Below are 20,936 nucleotides of genomic sequence, written 5' to 3'. Positions count from 1 at the left end.
TGAAACATGTAGTATTTACCATTCTTTCTGAATGTCAAGGGACGAATTTGCTAGTACTAGTCCTGTTAATCCACCAATTGTGAACAAGAAAATGAATCCTAGAGCTACCCTGTGCACAGTATTGACAACTACGAAATGTGTGACCAGCTGTGCTTCTGACTTCAGGTCGATTATCGACAACCGTCGATAGCTGCTGGGCCATGGCGTGGCCATGGCGTGGTGGCTGCGGCTGTTGGTGCTCGTGGTGGTGTGGTGCTGCGCCGGCGTGGTGGCGGTGCTGTGGAGGCTGTGGGCCACCAGGCCGCTCATAGACGCTCCGGGGCCACCCACACTGCCCATCATCGGGAACATCCTGCAATTCCGTGAGCTACCACTGACGGTCCGCAAGCTACGAGACCTCTACGACCAATACGGAGACTTGACTAGGTGAGCTGGGAGAGTGGTTAGCCGTAACATATCACACACAGAGGAATGATGCTGCCTGGTCTCCGAAAATAAATAGCATAATTGTGGACGATGTCCAGTTTTGCACAAGTTGAAGCGTTAGGGAACTAGGGGCAAAGATGATACGTAATCAGCATGGTTTCAGAAAACATCGTTCTTCTGTAACGCAGCTAGCACTTTATTCGCACGAAGTAATGGCCGCTATCGACAGGGGATCTCAAGTTGATTCCGTATTTCTAGATTTGCGGAAAGCTTTTGACACCTTTCCTCACAAGCGACTTCTAATCAAGCTGCGGGCCTAGGGGGTATCGCGCTCAGTTGTGCGACTGGATTCATGATTTCGTGTCAGGATGGCCGCAGTTCGTAGTAATAGACGGCAAATCATCGTGTAAAACTGAAGTGATATCAGGTGTTCCCCAGGGAAGCATCCTGGGACCTCTGCTGTTCCTGATCTATATAAATGACCTGGGTGACAATCTGAGCAGTTCTCTTAGGTTGTTCGCAGATGATGCTGTAATTTAGCGTCCAGTAAGGTCATCCGAAGACCAGTATCAATTACAAAGCGATTTAGAAAAGATTGCTGTATGGTGTGGCAGGTGGCAGTTGACGCTAAATAACGAAAATTGTGAGGTGATCCACGTGAGTTCCAAAAGAGATCCGTTGGAATTCGATTACTCGATAAAAAGTACAATTCTCAAGGCTGTCAATTCAACTACGTACCTGGGTGTTAAAATTACGAACAACTTCAGTTGGAAAGACCAAATAGATAATACTGTGGGGAGGGCGATCCAAAGGTTGCGTTTCATTGGCAGGACACTTAGAAGATGCAACAAGTCCACTAAAGAGACAGCTTACACTACACTCGTTCGTCCTCTGTTAGAATATTGCTGCACGGTGTGGGATCCTCACCATGTTTGATTGACGGAGGACATCGAAAGGGTGCAAAAAAGGGCAGCTCGTTTTGTATTATCACGTAATAGGGGAGAGAGTTGGCAGATATGATACGCGAGTTGGGATGGAAGTCATTAAAGCAAAGACGTTTTTCGTCGCGGCGAGATCTATTTACGAAATTTTAGTCACCAACTTTCTCTTCCGAATGCGAAAATATTTTCTTGAGCCCAACCTACATAGGTAGGAATGATCATCAAAATAAAATAAGAGAAATCAGAGCTCGAACAGAAAAGTTTAGGTGTTCGTTTTTCCCGCGCGCTGTTCGGGAGTGGAATGGTAGAGAGATAGTATGACTGTGGTTCGATGAACCCTCTGCCAAGCACTTAAATGTGAATTGCAGAGTAATCATGTAGATGTAGATGATCAACGATTCTTTTAGTACTAAATACGATGGGTGTCCGTAAAATAAGATTGCCAAGTACCTGCAGTCGCGAGGAACGCTATTACACTGCATCCGGCAACAATGGCGTTTAGCTTCGTTCTCCCTCACCCATTTTCCGCCCCGGTGAGCTGTTTGCGACGATCAGTCTTGGCTTGGCAGCCTTCAGAGACGGGACGCCGATCCGCATCTCATCCCAGAAGAGAATTACGCTCTGTGATTTGTTTCCTGTGTGCAAAGAAGACTATGCCGGTAGACATTCATTCCCAACTGTGTGCGGTCTATGGAGAAACGCGTATGAGCGGAGAACATGCGTGAAAATGGTGGAGGGAACTCAAATACTGACGTACAGACGCCCATGACGAACAGTGTTCTGGACGGCCATTGGTTTCGCACGAAAGTGGAAGAAGCAGTGGTGAAAGAGCGAAGGCTGACAATTCACGAGCTCTGTGAGATGACCCCTGATGTCACCAGGATCAGCACTGAAATAATTTTGACAACCATTTAAGGTATGCCAAGGTTTGTGCAATGTTGGTCCTGGGAATGCTTACGGAAGACCACAAACGGAAACGCATGGCAATGGACCTCGAATTTCTTCAGGCCTTCGCAAATGATGGTGAGGAGTTCTTAGACTCTATTGAGAATGAGGACGAGACCTGGGTCCACTAATAACACCTAAAGCGAAAGAACAATCCGGTCGGTGGAAAGACACAGCGCCGAAGTAGCTGCGGAAATTTAAACAAACATTGTCCGCCGGGAAAATTGATGGCGAGGATGGTTCGGAACAGGAAGGGGTTCTTACTGTGCGAATTCTTGCCGGCCGGTACAACAATCGACGGCTACTGTGAGACGCTGAAGAACCTTCACCATGTGATCCAAAACAAGAGCACAATCACACGAAGGGAGTGCTTTTTCATTAGAGCAACGCTCGTTCACGTATCACCCGCGTCACAACAAATCTCATGAACAAAATATGGCCGTGAAACCCATAAATATTCCCAAGTGATTTCCATCTCTTCACGGAATTGAGGAAATACCTGAGTGGGACGCACTTCATAACCAGAGAGTAGCTGAAAGAAGATATTTTAAGCTACCTTTGTGGCACTGTGGGAGAGTTCTACAGTGCGGTCATAAAATGGTTCAAATGGCTCTGAGCACTATGGGACTTAACAGCTATGGTCATCAGTCCCCTAGAACTTAGAACTACTTAAACCTAACTAACCTAAGGACATCACACAACACCCAGTCATCACGAGGCAGAGAGAATCCCTGACCCTGCCGGGAATCTAACCCGGGAACCCGGGCGTGGGAAGCGAGAACGCTACCGCACGACCACGAGTCATACAGAAGATGGTACACCACAAGCAAAAATGCATTGATCGCAACTGTGATTATGTCGACAAGTAGGTTTGAGTCTAAGCTTTCCAAATATATTTCATTCAATGCCAATGAACATGCTTTTCATTGTGGAAAATAATTGGGACATTGTTTTATGGACAACCCTCTTAAAATTGGAAATTATCGTCCAGGAATTAGTGAGGTAACCGTCACATGTCTGTTCTGGGTCTACTGCTTTTCTTAACGATCTAAGGACAATCATAAATTTTTATCATCATTTCGAAAAATAAATTTCGTGATTATTTTTTTGCTTGTTTGCAGATGTATGTACACAGTACTTATACATTTCGAAATCCCCACATCTCAGTAATCCAGCACGCCATATCGTGGCTACGCTCTCCTGTATTTGGACTTGCGCAACATTTCACCATCCGTCAAATCCACTCTAATTAGCCGTACCTATCTGTCACTTCAAAACGTGCAGCAATGGTAACTCACTGATGATTAGATCCTGTAGGGCTATCACATTCTGAGAATGTTAATTGTGGCGTTTCAGCCAATGTTGCAAACAGTCTCTTATATTTTGTACCTGGTTAAGATTGAGCCAGTTGAAGAGAGACAGAGTGTCTGGGTGTTCTTGAGGGTTGTGTGTGTGGAGCCCTGTCAACACTGCTGTTCTAATCTTCGAAGACAAGTGTCTCCTCAACATACGCGTCACGAAGATGTAGAAGGGAAATGCCAACATTAGGACGCTCAAATAACCATCCTAATTCATGTTCACGGTAAGCTGATGTGCGTGACCAGGTCATAGCAGGAAAAAGCCCCCAAAACATCACAGAACCACTACCGGCCTGAACTACATCGTCCATGCACTGTGGGTTAATCATCTCATTGGAACGTCTGTGCAATCGTCTCGTTTCATCATCTGGTACGAGGGAAAATTTTCCCTGTGCAAATAAAGAGATGTCGAACGCCAGAACAGAAATTTGATGAGGTGAGCTTATGGCGTCTCCTGGAAGACTGATTACAATGTGGGCAGCATTTGACAACGATGGGCCCGCCGGGGTGGCCGAGCGGTTCTAGGCGCTTCACTCATGAACCGCGCGACTGCTATGGTCGCAGGTTCGAATCCTGCCTCGGGCATGGATGTGTGTGATGTCCTTAGGTTAGTTAGGTTTATGTAGTTCTAAGTTCTAGCGGACTGATGACCTCAGCTGTTAGGTCCCATAGTGCTCAGAGCCATTTGAAACATTTTTTTGACAAAGTGCAACAGATACACAGCCTGCGCCAGTGTTGATCCACGAACTGCAGCTGTTCTGATATGTAGGTGCTAAAACAGATCAAATGTCACAAAAAAGGTTAATCAGCATAAAGGGGAGGAGCTTCATGTGTTGAGAAAGTATGTTATGCCATTTCAGTGATTACCCTATGGAGTAAAATTTACAAAGAACTTGGCGGTGTTAGCCCCTTATCAGTGCTTATCAGTATGAAGTCGTTTCCTCTTTTGAGGCAGGCTCGTCCCCCTACATCTGTAATGTGTCCTCGACATCCCGAATATTAGAACTGCTACAGAGCTAATGTCCGAGGTGGTCCCGCAGATTACCTATCAGGAACAGACCTGAGGATTTTGCTGACAATGGGGACACCTCAACATCGTCAGATAGTTGATAGGGACACATGCGATCTGTAAATGAACATTAGCCTGTTGAAGAAGTCAGCAGAGTGCTGCCACATGGCAGCTAACACACTGTTACGTCACCGTTCCTTGAGTGACTGCCAGCCATGACCTGAAGTTATTATCTATCGCTGCCCACCCCATGACGCTAGAAGTAACTCAGCTGTGGCTGTCCAAGACACTGGAAGAATCGAACCTCTCCCAAGTCGTCGCCATACGGGACGACAATAATCGTTTGCGGTAATGAGTTGCTATGATCGATTGCTGATGTGATGCAGTTTGTCAACAGTTCATGATTCTACTTCATTTCCCCTTTGCAAAACGCAGCCATTTGTGTCGTGGAGTCAATGGCAGCCCACGCGTGGGACAGTAATTCCGTAGTCCACCTGCTGGAAGTCTCCCACCAGTGGCACAAAATGTCGCTGGGAGTCCATCACCTGTTCTCAGCTGACACGCACGAGTCTCAAGGCTTTGATGCAAGACGATCCTCCCTTTTGTCAACAGGCATGGACGAAAGGTGCGTTAACGGCATGTGTGCCTCCATTCATACTCCCATGCGGTCCAACATCGGGCCACTTCCACATCCAAATGATACAGAAATCTGAATACTGCGCAATTCATCCAGCTGAAACCCCAACGAAAACCCACATTGAGGCCTCTTTCAAGCCACTTCAGGTGCTGTTAATGCTTGAAAGTTGTGTGTGTGTGAGATTAAAAGTGCAGACTAATCCCATAAGCAGTACTGATCAAGACCTGACATTTTCAACATGTGCAACGTGTACAATTCTAATGCCCCCCCCCCCCAAAAAAAAACAAAGTGTAAACACGATCTGTCTAGTAAATTGAATGATAAATAGTCTTACACGCACTATCATAAACTAAGTGTGACAAACAGAATGAAATTACAATGAAATGTACACCCTTAGCTGCTTACAGGTGTTGACATACGTCAACGGGGACAGATGAAAATGTGTGCCCCGACCGGGACTCGAACCTGGGATCTCCTGCTTACATGGCAGACGCTTTATCCATTTTATTTTATTTTTTTACTTTTTTTTAATCTAATTTTGTTCGCTTTCGTTCGTTGTATCTGCTCGGGGCGGACGTCGTAAGACACCTGTTTAAGTTCGTTGTTCGTCGATGAACTCAGTTTTTGGTAGGGAGATAGTATGATTGTGGTTCAATGGACCCTCTGCCAAGCACTTAAATGTGAATTGCAGAGTATTCATGTAGAAGTAGACGTAGACCTGACCACAGGTGCCTACCTTCCAGAACAGGGGCAGTTCTGTCCTGTTCAAGATGCTGACAAGAGACCCCCTCAGTCCTCTGAAGAAATTAATAGTAAATTCACGCCATGGGTTTTATCCAGTCGCATATGTGGGAGGGAAAGTCACGTGTATGTGCGCAGGAGTGTCTTGCAGAGCAGAACACAGTTGCTCCTCTCCTGTGATCCACACCTGGAATAGAGCAGTAGTCTTCCTTGGTAGGCTCTGGAACCCATGACCGACCACCACAGTACTTATGGTCAGCCGGCTCCCCCTCCGGTTGTCCCATTTATTTAGGTTGTTCGTCCTTCTCTTCGACCATAAATATAATAGACTGGCCCTGACGTCATTTTCGTGGCTCCAACATCTCTGGGCTGAAGTCACGTGAATGTTGGCAAAACATGGTTGTTTCGTGTTGCGCTTATGGCTGTACTCAGCGTTTTGTCGGGGGAAATGGCATTACATTTCACGTGTAAGTGTTTCTATGACAGTGCAGATGCGTTTATTGAAATCTGCTGACGTGACTTTAATGTTTTTTTTTTTTTTTTTACACTTGAAATAGGGTATCACGCAAATTAAAGTGTTGAAAGTGATGACTGTAATGTCAGACTCATATTACATTTTGGAAAGTATCTGTGATAATCCGGTTACAGAAGTAAGTATAACTGTTCCTCGTTCCTACTCATAGGTTCCCTAAGGATGAAAACCGAAGGCAGCTTTGGATACAGGCCCTGAAACGGAAAAACTTTAAGCCATCTGCACATACGCCCCTTTTTGTATATACAAGTGAGATTATAATAAGGTAAGAGCACCTATAGTCGACACATGAAGAGGATGTTTTTCTACCTTCTAATACTATTAAATAGGTGTAGGCTCCAAAATTATTTTCTGAAACTTCAAAGCCTCACCTTTTATCCAAAAAAAATTTTTTTTAGACTGATAGTTTAAACTTTTGTAAAAATAGTGGGAACTGAACCTTTGAAGTGCACCTAAAATTGATACTCTAAAATGGACCTGCTCCTAAAGTCGACAACTTTGGCACCTATAGTTGACATAATTCCCATATCCCATTTTCTTTTATAAGTGACTAGAGCTGAAAACGCGGCGAATCCAATGTTTAAAGTTTTGACACGAGCCCACTCTTACTGTTTAAAAGAATTTTAACGGCATTTTACTTTAATTGATAATTTATAGTAATTTCGTCCCGCTGCCCACCAGAGTGGCGTTCGGTGTATTTGTTAGATTTTATAAGTGGTACTGTGAACAAATCCAGGTCAAATGTAGTTCTGACATAATTTTTCGCACATAAAAAAGTAATTTATGTTGGAAGCGTTTGGCAGTCAATTGAGAAATGTGGGCAAAGTACGATACAAACATAGGATGGGAACAGCTGATTTGAAATCCCGCCACGTTTTGCCAACAGTCACGTGGTTTATGTTGGAGCCACACCAGCCCTATAGCTTCTGCACAGCAAGGCCAGTCTACTAGTATCTATGGTCGAAGGTCCTTCTAGACTGGTCTACACCTGGTAACTTCCTCCCTAACTGTGCCCTTTGTACCACGTACATTGAAATAACTTCTGTTTTATTGTTTAACGCCAGCCCTGGACGTCCACTTGGTGAGTGCCGACCACTCGACCTCCTGTACATTGTTCTCATAAGCGGCGTGCAGCAATCACTTTCTGTCTCCGCATTGTTTTCAGGAGCCAGAGGCAACAACCTCGCTCCCTAGCCCCGTTTGTGTACAGGATAACATTGTTGTCCATCTATCTGTCCAGCTGTTAACATACTCTTTTCTCAAGGACGGGTAGAAACATAAATTTTCGAATTTCCACATACTAAGGTCCACGAGTCCCTGGCGGTATACAAAATTTAGGTTCCTAAGTCAGTGCTATCCCAACCTTCCGCCATATGTGTCGTATATACGCACACTCGCCAAGTCACTCATCCAAAGCTGTAGGGTATTTCCCGTGGACCTAGAATGATCATATTTGGAAAGAAGAAAAATTTCACAGTACGAATAAAGCAAAAATCTTAAAAATTCTTAGTTTGTAATTACATCCCAGGGAAAAATATTTTTTCCTCATTTGTTGTTCGACTGTCTGTCTGTATGTGTATTAAGACCCCTTGTTTTAAGGATGGTTCAAATGGCTCTGAGCACTATCGGACTTAACTTCTGACGTCATCAGTCCCCTAGAACTTAGAACTACTTAAACCTAACTAACCTAAGGACATCACACACATCCATGCCCGAGGCAGGATTCGAACCTGCGTCCGTAGCGGTCGTGCTGTTCCAGACTGTAGCGCCCAGAACCGCTCGGCCACTCCGGCAGGCTGTTTTAAGGGGCTGGTAGACCTACCAAGATGAAATTTATGTTAAGTACGAAGGTTTGCGATTCCTTGGAGAGGTAAAAAGTTTAAAATTCTACCTCAATGTAATGAAAAGATGCTGCCATTTATGTCACATATTTTGCTACAAGCAAACTCATGCTTCAAAATCTGTTGGGTACTACACGTTCACCTAGATTCATCACATTTTGCAACAAGCAATGTTTCACAGTACGGAGCACATGCCTGGATTACGGAAGGATGGAGAAGAAAATTGGCCGTGTCCTTTCAAAGGAACCACCCCGGCAACTGTCTCAAGCGATTTAGCGAACTCACGGAAAACATAAATAAGGCTGGCCGGACGCGCATTTGAACCATCGTCCTCCCGAGTGCAAGTTCAGTGTGCTAACCATAGAGTTACCTCGGTCGACTTTATTCAGATTAGGAGCACTGTAAAGGATACAGACAAGAGTCACTACAAGGTCGTTGTAGAGAGGCTGAATAGCGTGACATCCAAATCCACACAAAAGACACAAAATACATCCACTGAAAAAAAGATAAAAATTGGCTTCATTGCTTCCTAAGACAGAGTCCCAGTCGTTCCACTACATGTAAGTGTAGACAAGACGTGGTTTAGATTCAAAGAGAAAGTACGGACGGTAGGTGAAACATATGTAGCAAATAAATAATAAGAAATGTTACTGTACCGCCGTGGTACACAGAACAAGTCAGAACACTGTTGCAGCGCGCCAAATTTAAAAGTACGTAAAATCTCCAAGACAGGCCATGTTTTATTGAAGATCGGGACTTAGCGACGACTACAGTGCGAGACGGTTCTCGTAGTTCCCATAAAGAACCTGTGTCTCGAAATCTGGCAGAAAATTCGAAGAGGTTCTGGTCGTACGTAAAGCATGCCAGCGGCCAGAGACAATGAATACCTTCACTGAGCGATAGCGGTGCTAGTGTTACTGACGAATAACGTGAGAAGCTTCGAAGTAAGTATTCTCGGTGTAACTAAGCAGCTTAAATCACTTAACAAAGCAAGGCCTCCGATCCAAGCTGTTTACTAGTTAAGTTCCTTTCAGACTATGCTGGTACAATAGCTCCGTACAGAGAAATCATATAGACCCCGCCAGTTCGAGAAAAGACCCGTACTTAAAGACTGAAATGTCGCAAGGTCACACCAGTACTCGAGAGAGGATATAGCAGTAATCGACTGAATTACAGAGGCGAATCAATAACCTCGATTTGTAGTAGGATTTACGAACATGTGCTGTGTTACCTGGCAGATAACCATTTGTGACAAATAGCCAACATGGACGCAGAAAATACCGTTTTTGTTAATCACATCTAGCTCTTTATTGACACGAAGTCATGAGTGCTATCAAAAGGGATCTCAATCTCATTACGTGTTTCTAGATTTCCAGATCGCGTTTGACGCGATAGGAAGTTCTGAAATATCTATTGATGGTTGGAACGTGTGCTCAGATGTTCGACGATCGACCTGTAATTCAGACACTAACGCTCACTTAGGTGAGACAGGCAGTCGGGTAAACCATTCACGATCCAACGAGAACCCAACCGACCGACAGTCAACGGACTCATCGACAAGGCAACTTCCACTTCACCCGACCGGGGCACACTTTTCTTTTTTCACTAGCTGCTTATTTTTTATGACCCACCGTCTAATTTCTTATGGTGGGTCGTATGTTGCCACTTAGCCGCTGTGACTGGGTCCGGGGTCCGGAGTGACTGAAGGTGACACCACACCGGCTCCTGTCCCCAGTCACACCGTTGCCCGTGTCCCGCCACGTGGAGGCGGGCTCTGTTTAGATCCATTTGATATCTTTTTTTCTTGTGTGCAGCATTAGAAAAACTTATAACTAATACAAAATCAAGTAAGATATTAATAAACAAAACGAAATTAAATGTTTAGAAAGAAGGAAGGAAGAGAACTGAATAGAGAAGGGATAGGTATAATATTGCCCGTCACCTGGTTGTGGGCGGCGGCCCGGGTCTTGGAATGACCCTCAAGACGCTGGCCGTCGCTCACCATGCCTTTAACATCTACCATCCTGAAAACTAACTTAACTAGAAGAGATTAGGGTACGTTAAAGCTAGAAACTAAGACTAAGACTTCCATGTCCAGCCTGCTAAACTATTTACGATATACAATAGAGAGGTAACTGATTTTGTGCTTGGCTCAAAGTTGCTAATGAAAGGGTACTTGTGGCAATAGTAATAAGGTAACGACGCTAACGGTTTGTGTTGAGCCTACAAGGCTCCTAGTAGAGTACATCAGGCGCAAGCACCTCCCGGCCCCGCCGACAACACCACCTGAATGGTGGTTTTCCCCGATCTACCATACGTATCCGTCGGGTTGGGCTCAAAAGAGAGGAACGACAATTAAGATCCTTCCATCCAGGACGTGCGCCGCCTCTTAGCAGGGGCGTAGGTCCCTTGAAGAGGTGCCTAACTTTAAGCTTCAGATGAGAAGTTCTTAATATAGTGGAGGTTGAGGTATAGGCTGTGTAGGTTGGTTGTACAAACAGTTCACACTGAGCCAATGACACTTACAATGATACGTGGTGTGGTAGTTAGCACCTTCCGGCCCCGCCAGCAACACAGCCTGAGCGGTGGTTTTCCCCGATCTACCATAGGTATCTGTCGGGTTGGGCTCAAAAGAGAGGGACCACAATTAAGATCCTTACATCCAGACTGTGCGCTGCCTCTTAACGGAAGGCGTAAGTCCCTTGAAGAGGTACCTAGGTTTAAGCTCTTATTAGACATGGAGATGCTGTTAACTATTTACATATAAGGTGCAATCTGTTTTTAGGATTGTGTGTGACTTGTGAACCTCTTGTCGGTTGTTCCACTCTGTTCTTTGAATTTGACTTGGTTGACACTATGGATCATCCACGCTGGACGCTTCAATATCTGTGTTGGTGCCCTGGTCTGTATCTGTTCCTTCTTCATCACTCGTGGTGCTAATCGTATCTGTGTCCCCCTGGGCATCGTGACGTCTGTTTGGACCGACTTGTCTTCGGTAGGGTCTTTTGCGCAAGTATTCTATTTGTTGGATCTTCGAGATTTCGTCCGTTAGTTTGTTGAATCCAGTCCACTTTTCCGGGTCGCGTATTATGGCATGTAGTTCGTTCTGTGTGTTCAGGTGATTTATGTGTACTGTGTGTCTTATGTTCGTGCGTTGTCCGCAAAAGAAGACAGTATGTTCAGGGGCACCTTCTTCCCCGCATGTGCATCTATTAGTCTGCTGCAGACTCACGCAGTACAGGTGCGTGGGATAAGAGCCATATCCTGTGATAAAATGTACCATACCGCGGCTGGGATCGATATGTTTTAGTTTTAGACTTTCCCGGATGTCAGGGAAGAAGTTGTATACACGGCGGCCCTTATCGCTGTTGGCCCACTCGCTCTGCCAGGTATCCATTCGCCATGCTCTGAGTTGGCGTGTTGTCTCAATCGGTACACCAGTGATCTGCCGAACCTGGTCTATTCTCCCCATCCTAAGCCAGTACATTGCTGCGCGGTACCTGATGGTGATATCTATGGGTAAGATTCCCATGACGACACATAGTGCGTCATTTGGTATTGTGTTGAATGCCCCTGTTAGTCGAAGTAGAACACTTCTTTGGCCTCGACGTACAATGGTTCTGTTGGTTGAGAGATTTAACCTGTGGGCCCACGTACTGGCAGCAAACCATAGTACTGACTCAAAGAGAGCGCAATGGCATGTTCGTGTCACTGACAGGGGTAGTCTGAATTGTTCCGAATTTAGCCTAGCCAGTTTGTGTAGTATCTTTTCTGCTTTGTTCGTGCATATTCGCATGTGTTTGTGGAAGTTCAATCGTTCATCAATGTATACTCCTACACAGCGTGTGACTGCTAGTTCTTTATGTTTGTGTCCCCGATTTTGACTATTGGGTTCCTGCGCAGGATATCCTTTAGCAATGTATAAGTTGTTTTGTTTCCTGCTATCTTTAATTTATTATCTGTGCACTATTGGGTTATTGTCCTAAGTGTTCCATTGGCTCTTTCTTCTAGCCGGGCGCGGTTGTTTGCTGAAACTACGACGAGTAGATCATCAGCATAAGCGACAACTCCATCTGTCAAGATATACTCCTCTAGTAACTGTAGGAGAGGTTCTATAACTATGTCCCAGAAGATGGGGCCGAGGATCGACCCTTGTGGACAGCCTTTTGTAATTCGTTTAATCACTTTATGGTTGTCCATTTGCCACACGGACGTTCTGTCTCTGCAGTAATCCATGAAACTACTAGACAGAGACTCCGGTACCTGCAGGTGTCTGAGCCTCTTGATCAAGGCCGGCCACCAGAGGTTGTCGAAGGCACCTGAGATGTCTATCATAATTGCAAGTGTGTATTTGGAGGGTGTGTCGTGTACTATTTGGAGTGCTCTGTTAATTGCGTCGTCTATAGATTTCCATTCCCTGAAGCCGTATTGGTGTGGTGTCAGTCCCCGTAGTGTTCGGTGTGCTTGTAGTCTTTTGCAGAGTAGTTTTTCTTGTACTTCACCGAGTGTATTGCTAAGGCAAATTGGTCTGTATGACTTGGGGCCTGATGGGTCTTTGTCTGGAGTCTTTTTGATCATAACCGCCTTCGAGGTCTTCCACACTGCAGGCACACGGCCCAGCCTTAATGCATCGTTTAACAACGTTGTGAGAAAGGGGGTGATCTGCGGTGCAATTTGTTTCAGTACTTCAGAGTGGATACTATCCGGTCCAGGTGCCTTTTTGTTTTTGAGTTCTGAGATCGCTGTCGCCACTTCTTCCTGCGCAAATGGACAGGTGACGGTTGGTGTGGTGTATACTGTGTCTACTTCGAGTATCAGTGCTGCATGTTGTGGTGTGTCTGTGTCTGCGATGTTGTCGGGCAGGAGTTTGCTCAGCAGGAACTCCGCTGTGCGTCTCCAGCCCTTAGTCATCTCACCATCCTCCTGTCGCAGCGTTCCCAGAACCAGTGGGCTCTTAATTTTCTCTGTCACGATTTCGTATGGTTCCCCCCAAATGTTTAGTTGTGTTTGTGCTGCTACATGGCTGTTCCAATGGTCTTTCCTGGTGTGATTCAGCTCAAGTTTATATTTGTCCTTGGCAAGCCGGTAGTCGTGTAGTCGTAATTGTCTTTCTCTATCTGAAATTGCTCGTTGGTAAAGCTCACGTTTACGTTTTGAGTCTTGTTTGAGTCCTGTTAATTGTGTAGTCCAGGGAATATTTTGGTGTTTTGTCATTCTTTGTGTGGGTATGCAGGTGTTCTGTGTGTGTGTGATGATATCTGTCAGCATGTGTGCTCTGTAATCAACACTGCCGGTGATGTCTTGCGGTATGTGCTCATGTATTTTTTGTCTGACCCTTTCCCAGTCTGTTTTGTCAAATAATAGTCTTTTTGGTAGGGTTTCTGTGTTGACGTTTGGTGTACAACTTAAGGTTAGTGTGATGATGTTGTGGTCGCTAGCAGTGATCTGGTCATGTACGGTCCAGTCTCGTACGTGGTTGATGGCGGCATTATTAACGAGGGCGATGTCTATGTTTGATGAATGACCGTTGTGTCCGATGTGAGTCGGGTGATGTCCTTCCTTGTTGAGTACGTGTAGTCTGTTTTCTTGGATGATGTCATTTATTATTCTACCTCTGTTGTCAGTTCTGTCTGAATGCCACAGGGTTGATCTGGCATTTATGTCTGCACAGATGAGAAGTTTTTTGTTGCCAGCGTATTGCGCAACATCTCTGATGAGGTCTGCGTATGGTTTGATGCAGTGACAGAATTGGGCGTAGAGCGACGCGATGATCCAAGTATCCCTCCTTTTGTGTGACTTCAACTGTAACTAGGTGCTCGGAACAGAGTTCTGTAATTTTGACTGGATGTATTTCTTTGTTTAGGATTATGACAGATGCCATGCAGCCTGTCCCCTCCGCAACTGTCACCGCACTTGGAGGAAAGTTGGGGATATGTCCTTGTCTAGTGTAGGGCTCCTGTATGCACAGAATGTCACTTTTTAGTTCATGTAGGACCCGTGGGAGCTCCGAATTTATAAGTATACTCCGCATAGCATTAAGCTGTGCTATTAGCAGTTTGGGTGTTTAACGGTGGCGTAGCACTTGTTGCCAGTTTGACTGTAATCGAAGTATGTTCTCCCATGAGCCCTTACGTGATCCTTGTAAAGCTTGTCCATATCGAATGGTTCCTCCCTCGGGCGCACACCTGCATGAGCAGGTCTAGTAGGCTGTCTGGATCTGTTGGAATATTCTCCGTTTTGAGAATCAGTCTGTCGGTTTGCTCTGATGTAGGGAAACAAACAGATTGGCCGTACGGGTGTAGGGTGCGGATGAGCATCCGCTCTGCCGTCTCTAAGATGTCTCTTTTTTCTAGCCTACTTAATTTTACATTTATATCTAGCTTGTCGTAACTAAAACTATCGGTGTCGATGGCGTGTGTTGGCGTCTCTGCAGCCGTGACGTGTCGTGATGGCGTAGTGGTGTTGCTGTGCACCTCTGCGGGGGGCGCTGGATTGGCTTCCTCGTTGGTTGTTGCGGGGGTTTCCTTGGGCGTCGGCATTGAGGTTGTTGGTTGGGGGGCTGCGAAGGTGTTGATATCATCAGCGGTATGCACTTTCGTATCACTAGGTTTTGAGGCAGCCTGCGAGTGCCGCGATTGGTCGTCACACGCTTTCACTTTCTTGACTCTCTTAGGCTGTTTTGGTTTTCTATGCGGTTTTAGTTTCCTAAAGGCTGTGATGATTCGTTTGCTTCTTGTGTGTTTTTCGTTTGTGCAGTCTTGATGTGTATCAGATGTGTTGGTTGTTTGTGCCTCCATTCTGCATTGATTTGACGTGATTTGGTTCCCACTTGACTGCTCGTCTACGCTATCTGTGACAGACGTAACAGCTTTTGGTATGTTGTGCGCACTGTCACCTCTGTTGCCAGACCCTCCGCAGACTTTTGTTGCGGTTGTTGCTGCGGCTTTCTGTGTGACATTCGTGGTGTCTGGCGGCGCTGTGGGCTGTTCAAGGTCGGTATTACGGTTTCGAATATCATTGTTATGAACACTACAATCTCTGGCGTAAGGGCAATAATAGACGTCGTCTTCTTCCTCTGTCAGTGAGTCAGAGAGAGTTATTTTGCGTTTGATTTGATTACAGTCTGAGGTGTCTGATTTTTCCGTGTTTTTTGTTTGGGCTCCAGCAGTGCTGGCTTGCGTTACGGTTGTGTTTAGCACCGTTGGGTTCAAGGTCTCACCTTGTATGAATTTGATTGGTTTGATGCGTCCTTCGCATTTTGTAGTGTCGTATGTGCGTCGTTGTGCTGGAGTGGACGGGTGATCTTGAGTCGTTAGCAACGCTGTTTTGTGCAGTTCCTTTGGTTGGTCATGTGTGGTATGGTTTTCTGGTCTGTCGGTATCAGGATTTGGGGTTATCATGTCTACTCTCAGTAGTTCGTCTTCGAGTTCGTCTATCCTGTTCATAAGGGGCGTCTGGAATGTCATCCAGTACATTATTTGTCTTTTGATTAGTTTGGCAGCTTCTGGTGACATTTGTCCTGTGAGTGTTAGGTCGTCTATGTATTCAGTGATTGCATGATGGCTGTCCTGGAGGTTTGTATTGTGTATCAAGCCTGGAATGTGACCATTGTTGGGGTAGTCGTCAGGTAATAGTTTTTGCCTCTTACGCCAGAGTATTGCACGTAGATGGTTTCTGTGCCTGGTGGATGGTGACTTGTATGATCTTGTTTTTTCAGGGGTTGATTTATGGAGCATGTTGGTTGACTCAGGGGGGTGTTCAGTTGCCATAGTCAGTACTGTCAATTAGTCTATCAAGCAGTTATTTGTAGGTCTGGCAGACGCCACCCCTGCTCTTATTGCAAATTCGGTTTCTGTTCCTGCACGGAATGCAATCGATGGGCTCTGATGCTCGACAGTCCGCGCGTTTGTGGCCCTTTTTACCACACCTTGAACAGGTCGTACCTGTGTCCGCGCGGGCTTTGGTTGTACAGCCAAGGTCACAACAGTTGTAACACTGGCTTTGACAGATAGGGATTGGAAGTCTATGTACACCCTTCCATTTTGGTGAGGTACCAATAAATTCTGGGTGTGACTTCAAACACTTGATGGTTGTATCCCTTTCCTTTGGGCCCTGTGCGGAATCTGATTTTCACGTCTTTGTCGAATTCGTCATTTGTGAAATCATCACTGAGATTTTGGTCGTATAGACACTCAAGAAATTCTCTATCCGAGATAGTGTCTGTCACTGGATAGACTATCACCAAAGGTCGCCGCTTACTGGGCCCCTCACACGCGATATTCTCAATATCTTTCGTCTTTTCTATTATTTTCTTACAGTCCTCCTGTGTTGCTGCTTAGACAATTACAGCTGTGTTCGTGTTTCTTATTGACTTAATGTGTAGGTTGTGTCGTCTTGGGTTGATGTTTTTTGTCAACGTTTGTTTTATTGTTTTCGTGTCTTGGTTATTGGTAGACTTTATGAAGAGAGTGGTTGCCTGCTTGGCTTTTGCCACCCTAACCGGGGCACAACAGGGAGTTGAGGGGAACAACGTAAAAGATATTGGCACCCACTACCAATCGTATATGGAATTTCATGGCAGGTTAAAAGTGTGTGCCGGGCCGAGACTCGAACTCGGGACCTCTGCCTTTCGCGGGCAAGTGCTCTGCCGACTGAGCGACCCAAGCACGACTCACGCCCCGTCCCCAAAGCTTTCATTCGGCCAGTACCTCGTCTCCTACCTTCCAAAGGGTCCCGAGTTCGAGTCTGGGCCCGGCACACAGTTTTAATCTGCCAGGAAGTTTCATATCAGCGCACACTCCTCTGTAGAGTCAAAATTTCATTCTAGAAACATCTGCAGGCTGTGGCTAAGCCATGTCTCCGAAATATCTTTTTTTCCAGAAGTGCTAGTTCTGCAAGGTTCGCAGAAGAGCTTCTGTGAAGTTTGGAAGGTGGGAGACGAGGTACTGGCGGAATTAAAGCTGTGAGGACCGGGCGTGAGTCGTGCGTGGGTAGCTCAGTAGGAAGAGCACTTGCCCCCGAAAGACAAAGGTCCCGAGTTCGAGTCTCGGCGCGGCACACAGTTTTAATCTGCCAGGAAGTTTCGTATCGGCGCACACTCCGCTGTAAAGTGAAAATTTCATTCTAGAAATCATACATGGAGCTGTCAAACTACACACCATACTGGACAGCAACAACACGATAAGGAAACTACACTGCCTGAAATTACGTCAACAGCCAGGACACGTAACCGGAACGTTAACGGCCACAAGACAGAAGATTCCACTGGTGCACTTCGGTTCAAATAACCAAATACAGTGAAACTCCACCGGAGGGTGGCCAGAATTTTCCAACTTGAAAACCACGTTGTTGCTCGTGGGAATATCCCAACAGCCGACAACGAACTCCAAACGCCACAATGTGAACAGTCTTGACTTGCTGGTATGTTAAATCAAAACTCCACTTTCGTGTCTAGGGTCAGTGAGCCATGGACCTCGTAGCAATGCCAACAGCGCCACACACTCCGACACTGCGTAGAGACCGCCAGCAGGCCCCGGCCAAACTACGCCCTGCCGAGAATTCCTCGCTGCTCCACGCCAACCGACCGACTGACAGCCAGTATGCCGACAACATTTAAAATTACTTTCAGTCAAAATCACACAAACTATACACAGTTTCACTAACACTTGCCCGAAGAACTAGACAACGCTAACGGCAGTGACTGTACAATAACAAGGACGAATCAAGAGTTGGCACACACAGCTAACCCATACCCCCCAGGGGGTCCACAACTCTTTTGTGGATAAGTGCGGAGCGAACACGGGACCCCGAGCTAGTGTGGCCCTCCTTCGTTTCCAGGCTGCATACCTTCCTTTTCTGCATCCTTCCGCATCCCCCATCTTCCCCCCCCCCCCCCCCTCTCCACGGCCTCTTTCATTCCCTTTCTCCTCCTCTGGGAGTATGTTTAATGCCTACATCCGGAGACAGACGCTCGAAACTCTAAAACAGTCTCTCTTCTTCGCTTCTCTGCTGACAAGTCTTTGTCCTACCTTTGTCCTCTTTTCCTTACCTCTTCTCTTTACCGTTATCTCCGCTGTGGCATTTGAGACCTTTCCTTTCCTTTTCTTCGTTCCTCCCTTCTTCTTTTTTCCTCCCTGTGCGTGTCTGAAGGCAATGACGGGGTAACGTGTAATTTCCCGCCCCGGGTAGACAGGTAGGACACGTACGTACCCCCTGGTAACGGCCAGGCCCAGGGAGGGGTGATTACCCGAGCTGATACCTTCCGAAAGCGCCGATTGGTCCCTCCGTCCGTTTGTCGGGAGGTGTGACCTGAGGAGTGCCCTCTGAGAGGGTCTCCACAAGGAAGGAGCGCGCCATCAGAGACGCTGGTAATCATGGGGGATACTTCCGCAATGGTTTCCTCATCATCTACTATGTCTGATCACAAGCAAAAGTTCAATGAGTCTCAGCCACGGACAATTTTTCCATAGTTGCCACAGTTACTTGTTGTTTCTCGGTTGGACTAAGGTCAAGACTTCTCCACAGTCAACCCTTTCATTATTCAGGAAGGTGTCGACCGTATTGCAGGTCCTGTAAAGTCTTGTTCCTGATTACGAAATGGCACCTTGTTGTTAGAAACAGTCAGTGCCCTCCAGGTACAAAATTTGCTGCATACGTCACTGCTCCACACCTCCCCTATGCGAGTGGAAGCGCACCGCGCTTTAAATTCATCACGTGGGGTCGTTTATACACGCTCCCTCGACGGATTGTCTGACGAGGAAATTCACAACTACCTGTCTGACCAGGGCGTAACGGCTGTTCATAGACATGAAAAGAGTTGACACGAACATCGTTACAACCCGTACTGTTTTCTTGACATTTGACAGAGTTCAACTTCCATCGACCATAAAAGCAGTCTATGAGATAATTTCCGTTCGCCCTTAGATCCCAAACCCTACGCGTTGCTATCTGTGTCAGCGGTTCAATCATACCTGCCAGTCCTGTTCCAATCCCGCCAAATGCATTACGTTTGGCAAGGATGCCCATGAGGGTGCTTGTCCTCCTCCATCGCCCCATTGCATCAACTGTATGGGTGACCACGCTGCTTCTTCTAGAGATTGCCCCATTTTTAAAGACGAACGGCTCATTCAGGAAATCAGAGTGAAGGAAAAGGTGTCGACCTTTGCTTCTCGAAAGTTATTCGCCAGTCGAAAGCCCACTGTGCCTCACGCAGGTAAATACAGCACTGTCCTTGCCTCTCCTCGGCCAACAAAGGAAGCAGCCACGCAGACTTGTGATCTCACCTTTAGTGCCACGGTCGTCAGATCGGCCATCGCAGAGATCGCCCGTTCAACCTCCCCACTCTCACCTGCCCACTCTATGGCTCACCCTTCATCGGGTTCTGCTAAATCCCGAGCCCCAAAATCAAACACTCCCAAAAAAGAGGCTACTGGTGAAGAATTTTTAAGTACCCCGACTTCGCAACCATCGATTCCTCCTTCCTCTCAACGTCCTGTTTCCAAGAAGGCTAATAAGAAACCCAATTCTCCGCCACGACGTGTCTCATCTACAGCGCCACCTTTTGGTAGCCGCCCTCGGCTGTCTTCTGTGTCGCCGAGGCGCACTGCTGGCGGCCGATCAACAGGCCGGTCGCTGGTGGCACGAGCTGCTCCTGAACAACCTATGGATCAGGATCTTCTGCCTTCGGCTGGATGCCGTTCCACGCTGTCGGTCGCCGGCTCTGAGCAGTCATTGAGTTGAGGACAACCTTGGTCACATTCTTCCCTTTTCTGTTCACCCTATGTCCATTATCCACTGGAATATCCGCGGCATTCGAGCCAATCGGGATGAATTGTCGATCCTCTTACGATCCTACTCGCCGGTCCTCTTCTGTCTTCAGGAAACAAAGCTGCATCCCCACGATCGCTTTGTTTTGCCCCATTTTCAGTCAGTCCGATTTGATCTCCCCTCTGTTGAAGGCACTCCAGCACTCCAGCACATGATTCTTCTCCATAATACTCTCCATTATAACCCATCCCCTTAAACAGTTCCCTTTCTGGATACATCTTTTCTCTTTGTACTGTATAAATTCCATCTTCCACTTGGTCAGCTTCCGCCCCCCTATTTGGGGACTTCAATGACCACCACACGCTTTGAGGATCTCTGTGTCCTTGTCCGCGCGGCTCATTATTGATAGACGTCTTCCACCAAGCGGATCTTGTTTGCCTCAACACAGGGACCCTACATTTTTCTCTGCCTCTACGACAAATTTCTCTCATTTGGACCTTTCGGTCGGTACTGTTCCGCTAGATCGGCGCTTCGAATGGTTCGCTCTTGCTGATACACACTCAAGTGACCACTTTCCATGTGTCCTTAGACTGGAGCCACAACTGCCGAGTATGCGCCCGAGACGCTGGAAGTTTGCCGAAGCCGATTGGACAGTTTTTTCGTCTCTAGCGACATTCGATGACCGTCACTTTCCTAGCGTCGACGATGAGGTCACTCATATTACAGAAGTTATTCTTAAG

The 20,936-nt window shown here is 46.5% G+C and overlaps 1 protein-coding gene across 1 annotated transcript in view; it reads left to right on the top strand.

The window, feature by feature from the left end:
* The first annotated feature begins 211 nt into the window (after positions 1-211).
* The window catches only part of LOC124716702 (cytochrome P450 4C1-like), a 134,327-nt gene continuing 113,602 nt past the window's right edge, over positions 212-20,936 (top strand). Inside the window, exon 1 of the mRNA XM_047243244.1 lies at positions 212-426. Coding sequence (XP_047099200.1) covers positions 212-426 — 215 coding nt within the window. The remainder of the gene's footprint in view (positions 427-20,936) is intronic.

Source organism: Schistocerca piceifrons, chromosome 9, assembly GCF_021461385.2.
Source record: "Schistocerca piceifrons isolate TAMUIC-IGC-003096 chromosome 9, iqSchPice1.1, whole genome shotgun sequence".
NCBI classification, from domain to species: Eukaryota; Metazoa; Arthropoda; class Insecta; order Orthoptera; family Acrididae; genus Schistocerca; species Schistocerca piceifrons.
This window is presented reverse-complemented; position numbering and strand designations above follow the sequence as displayed.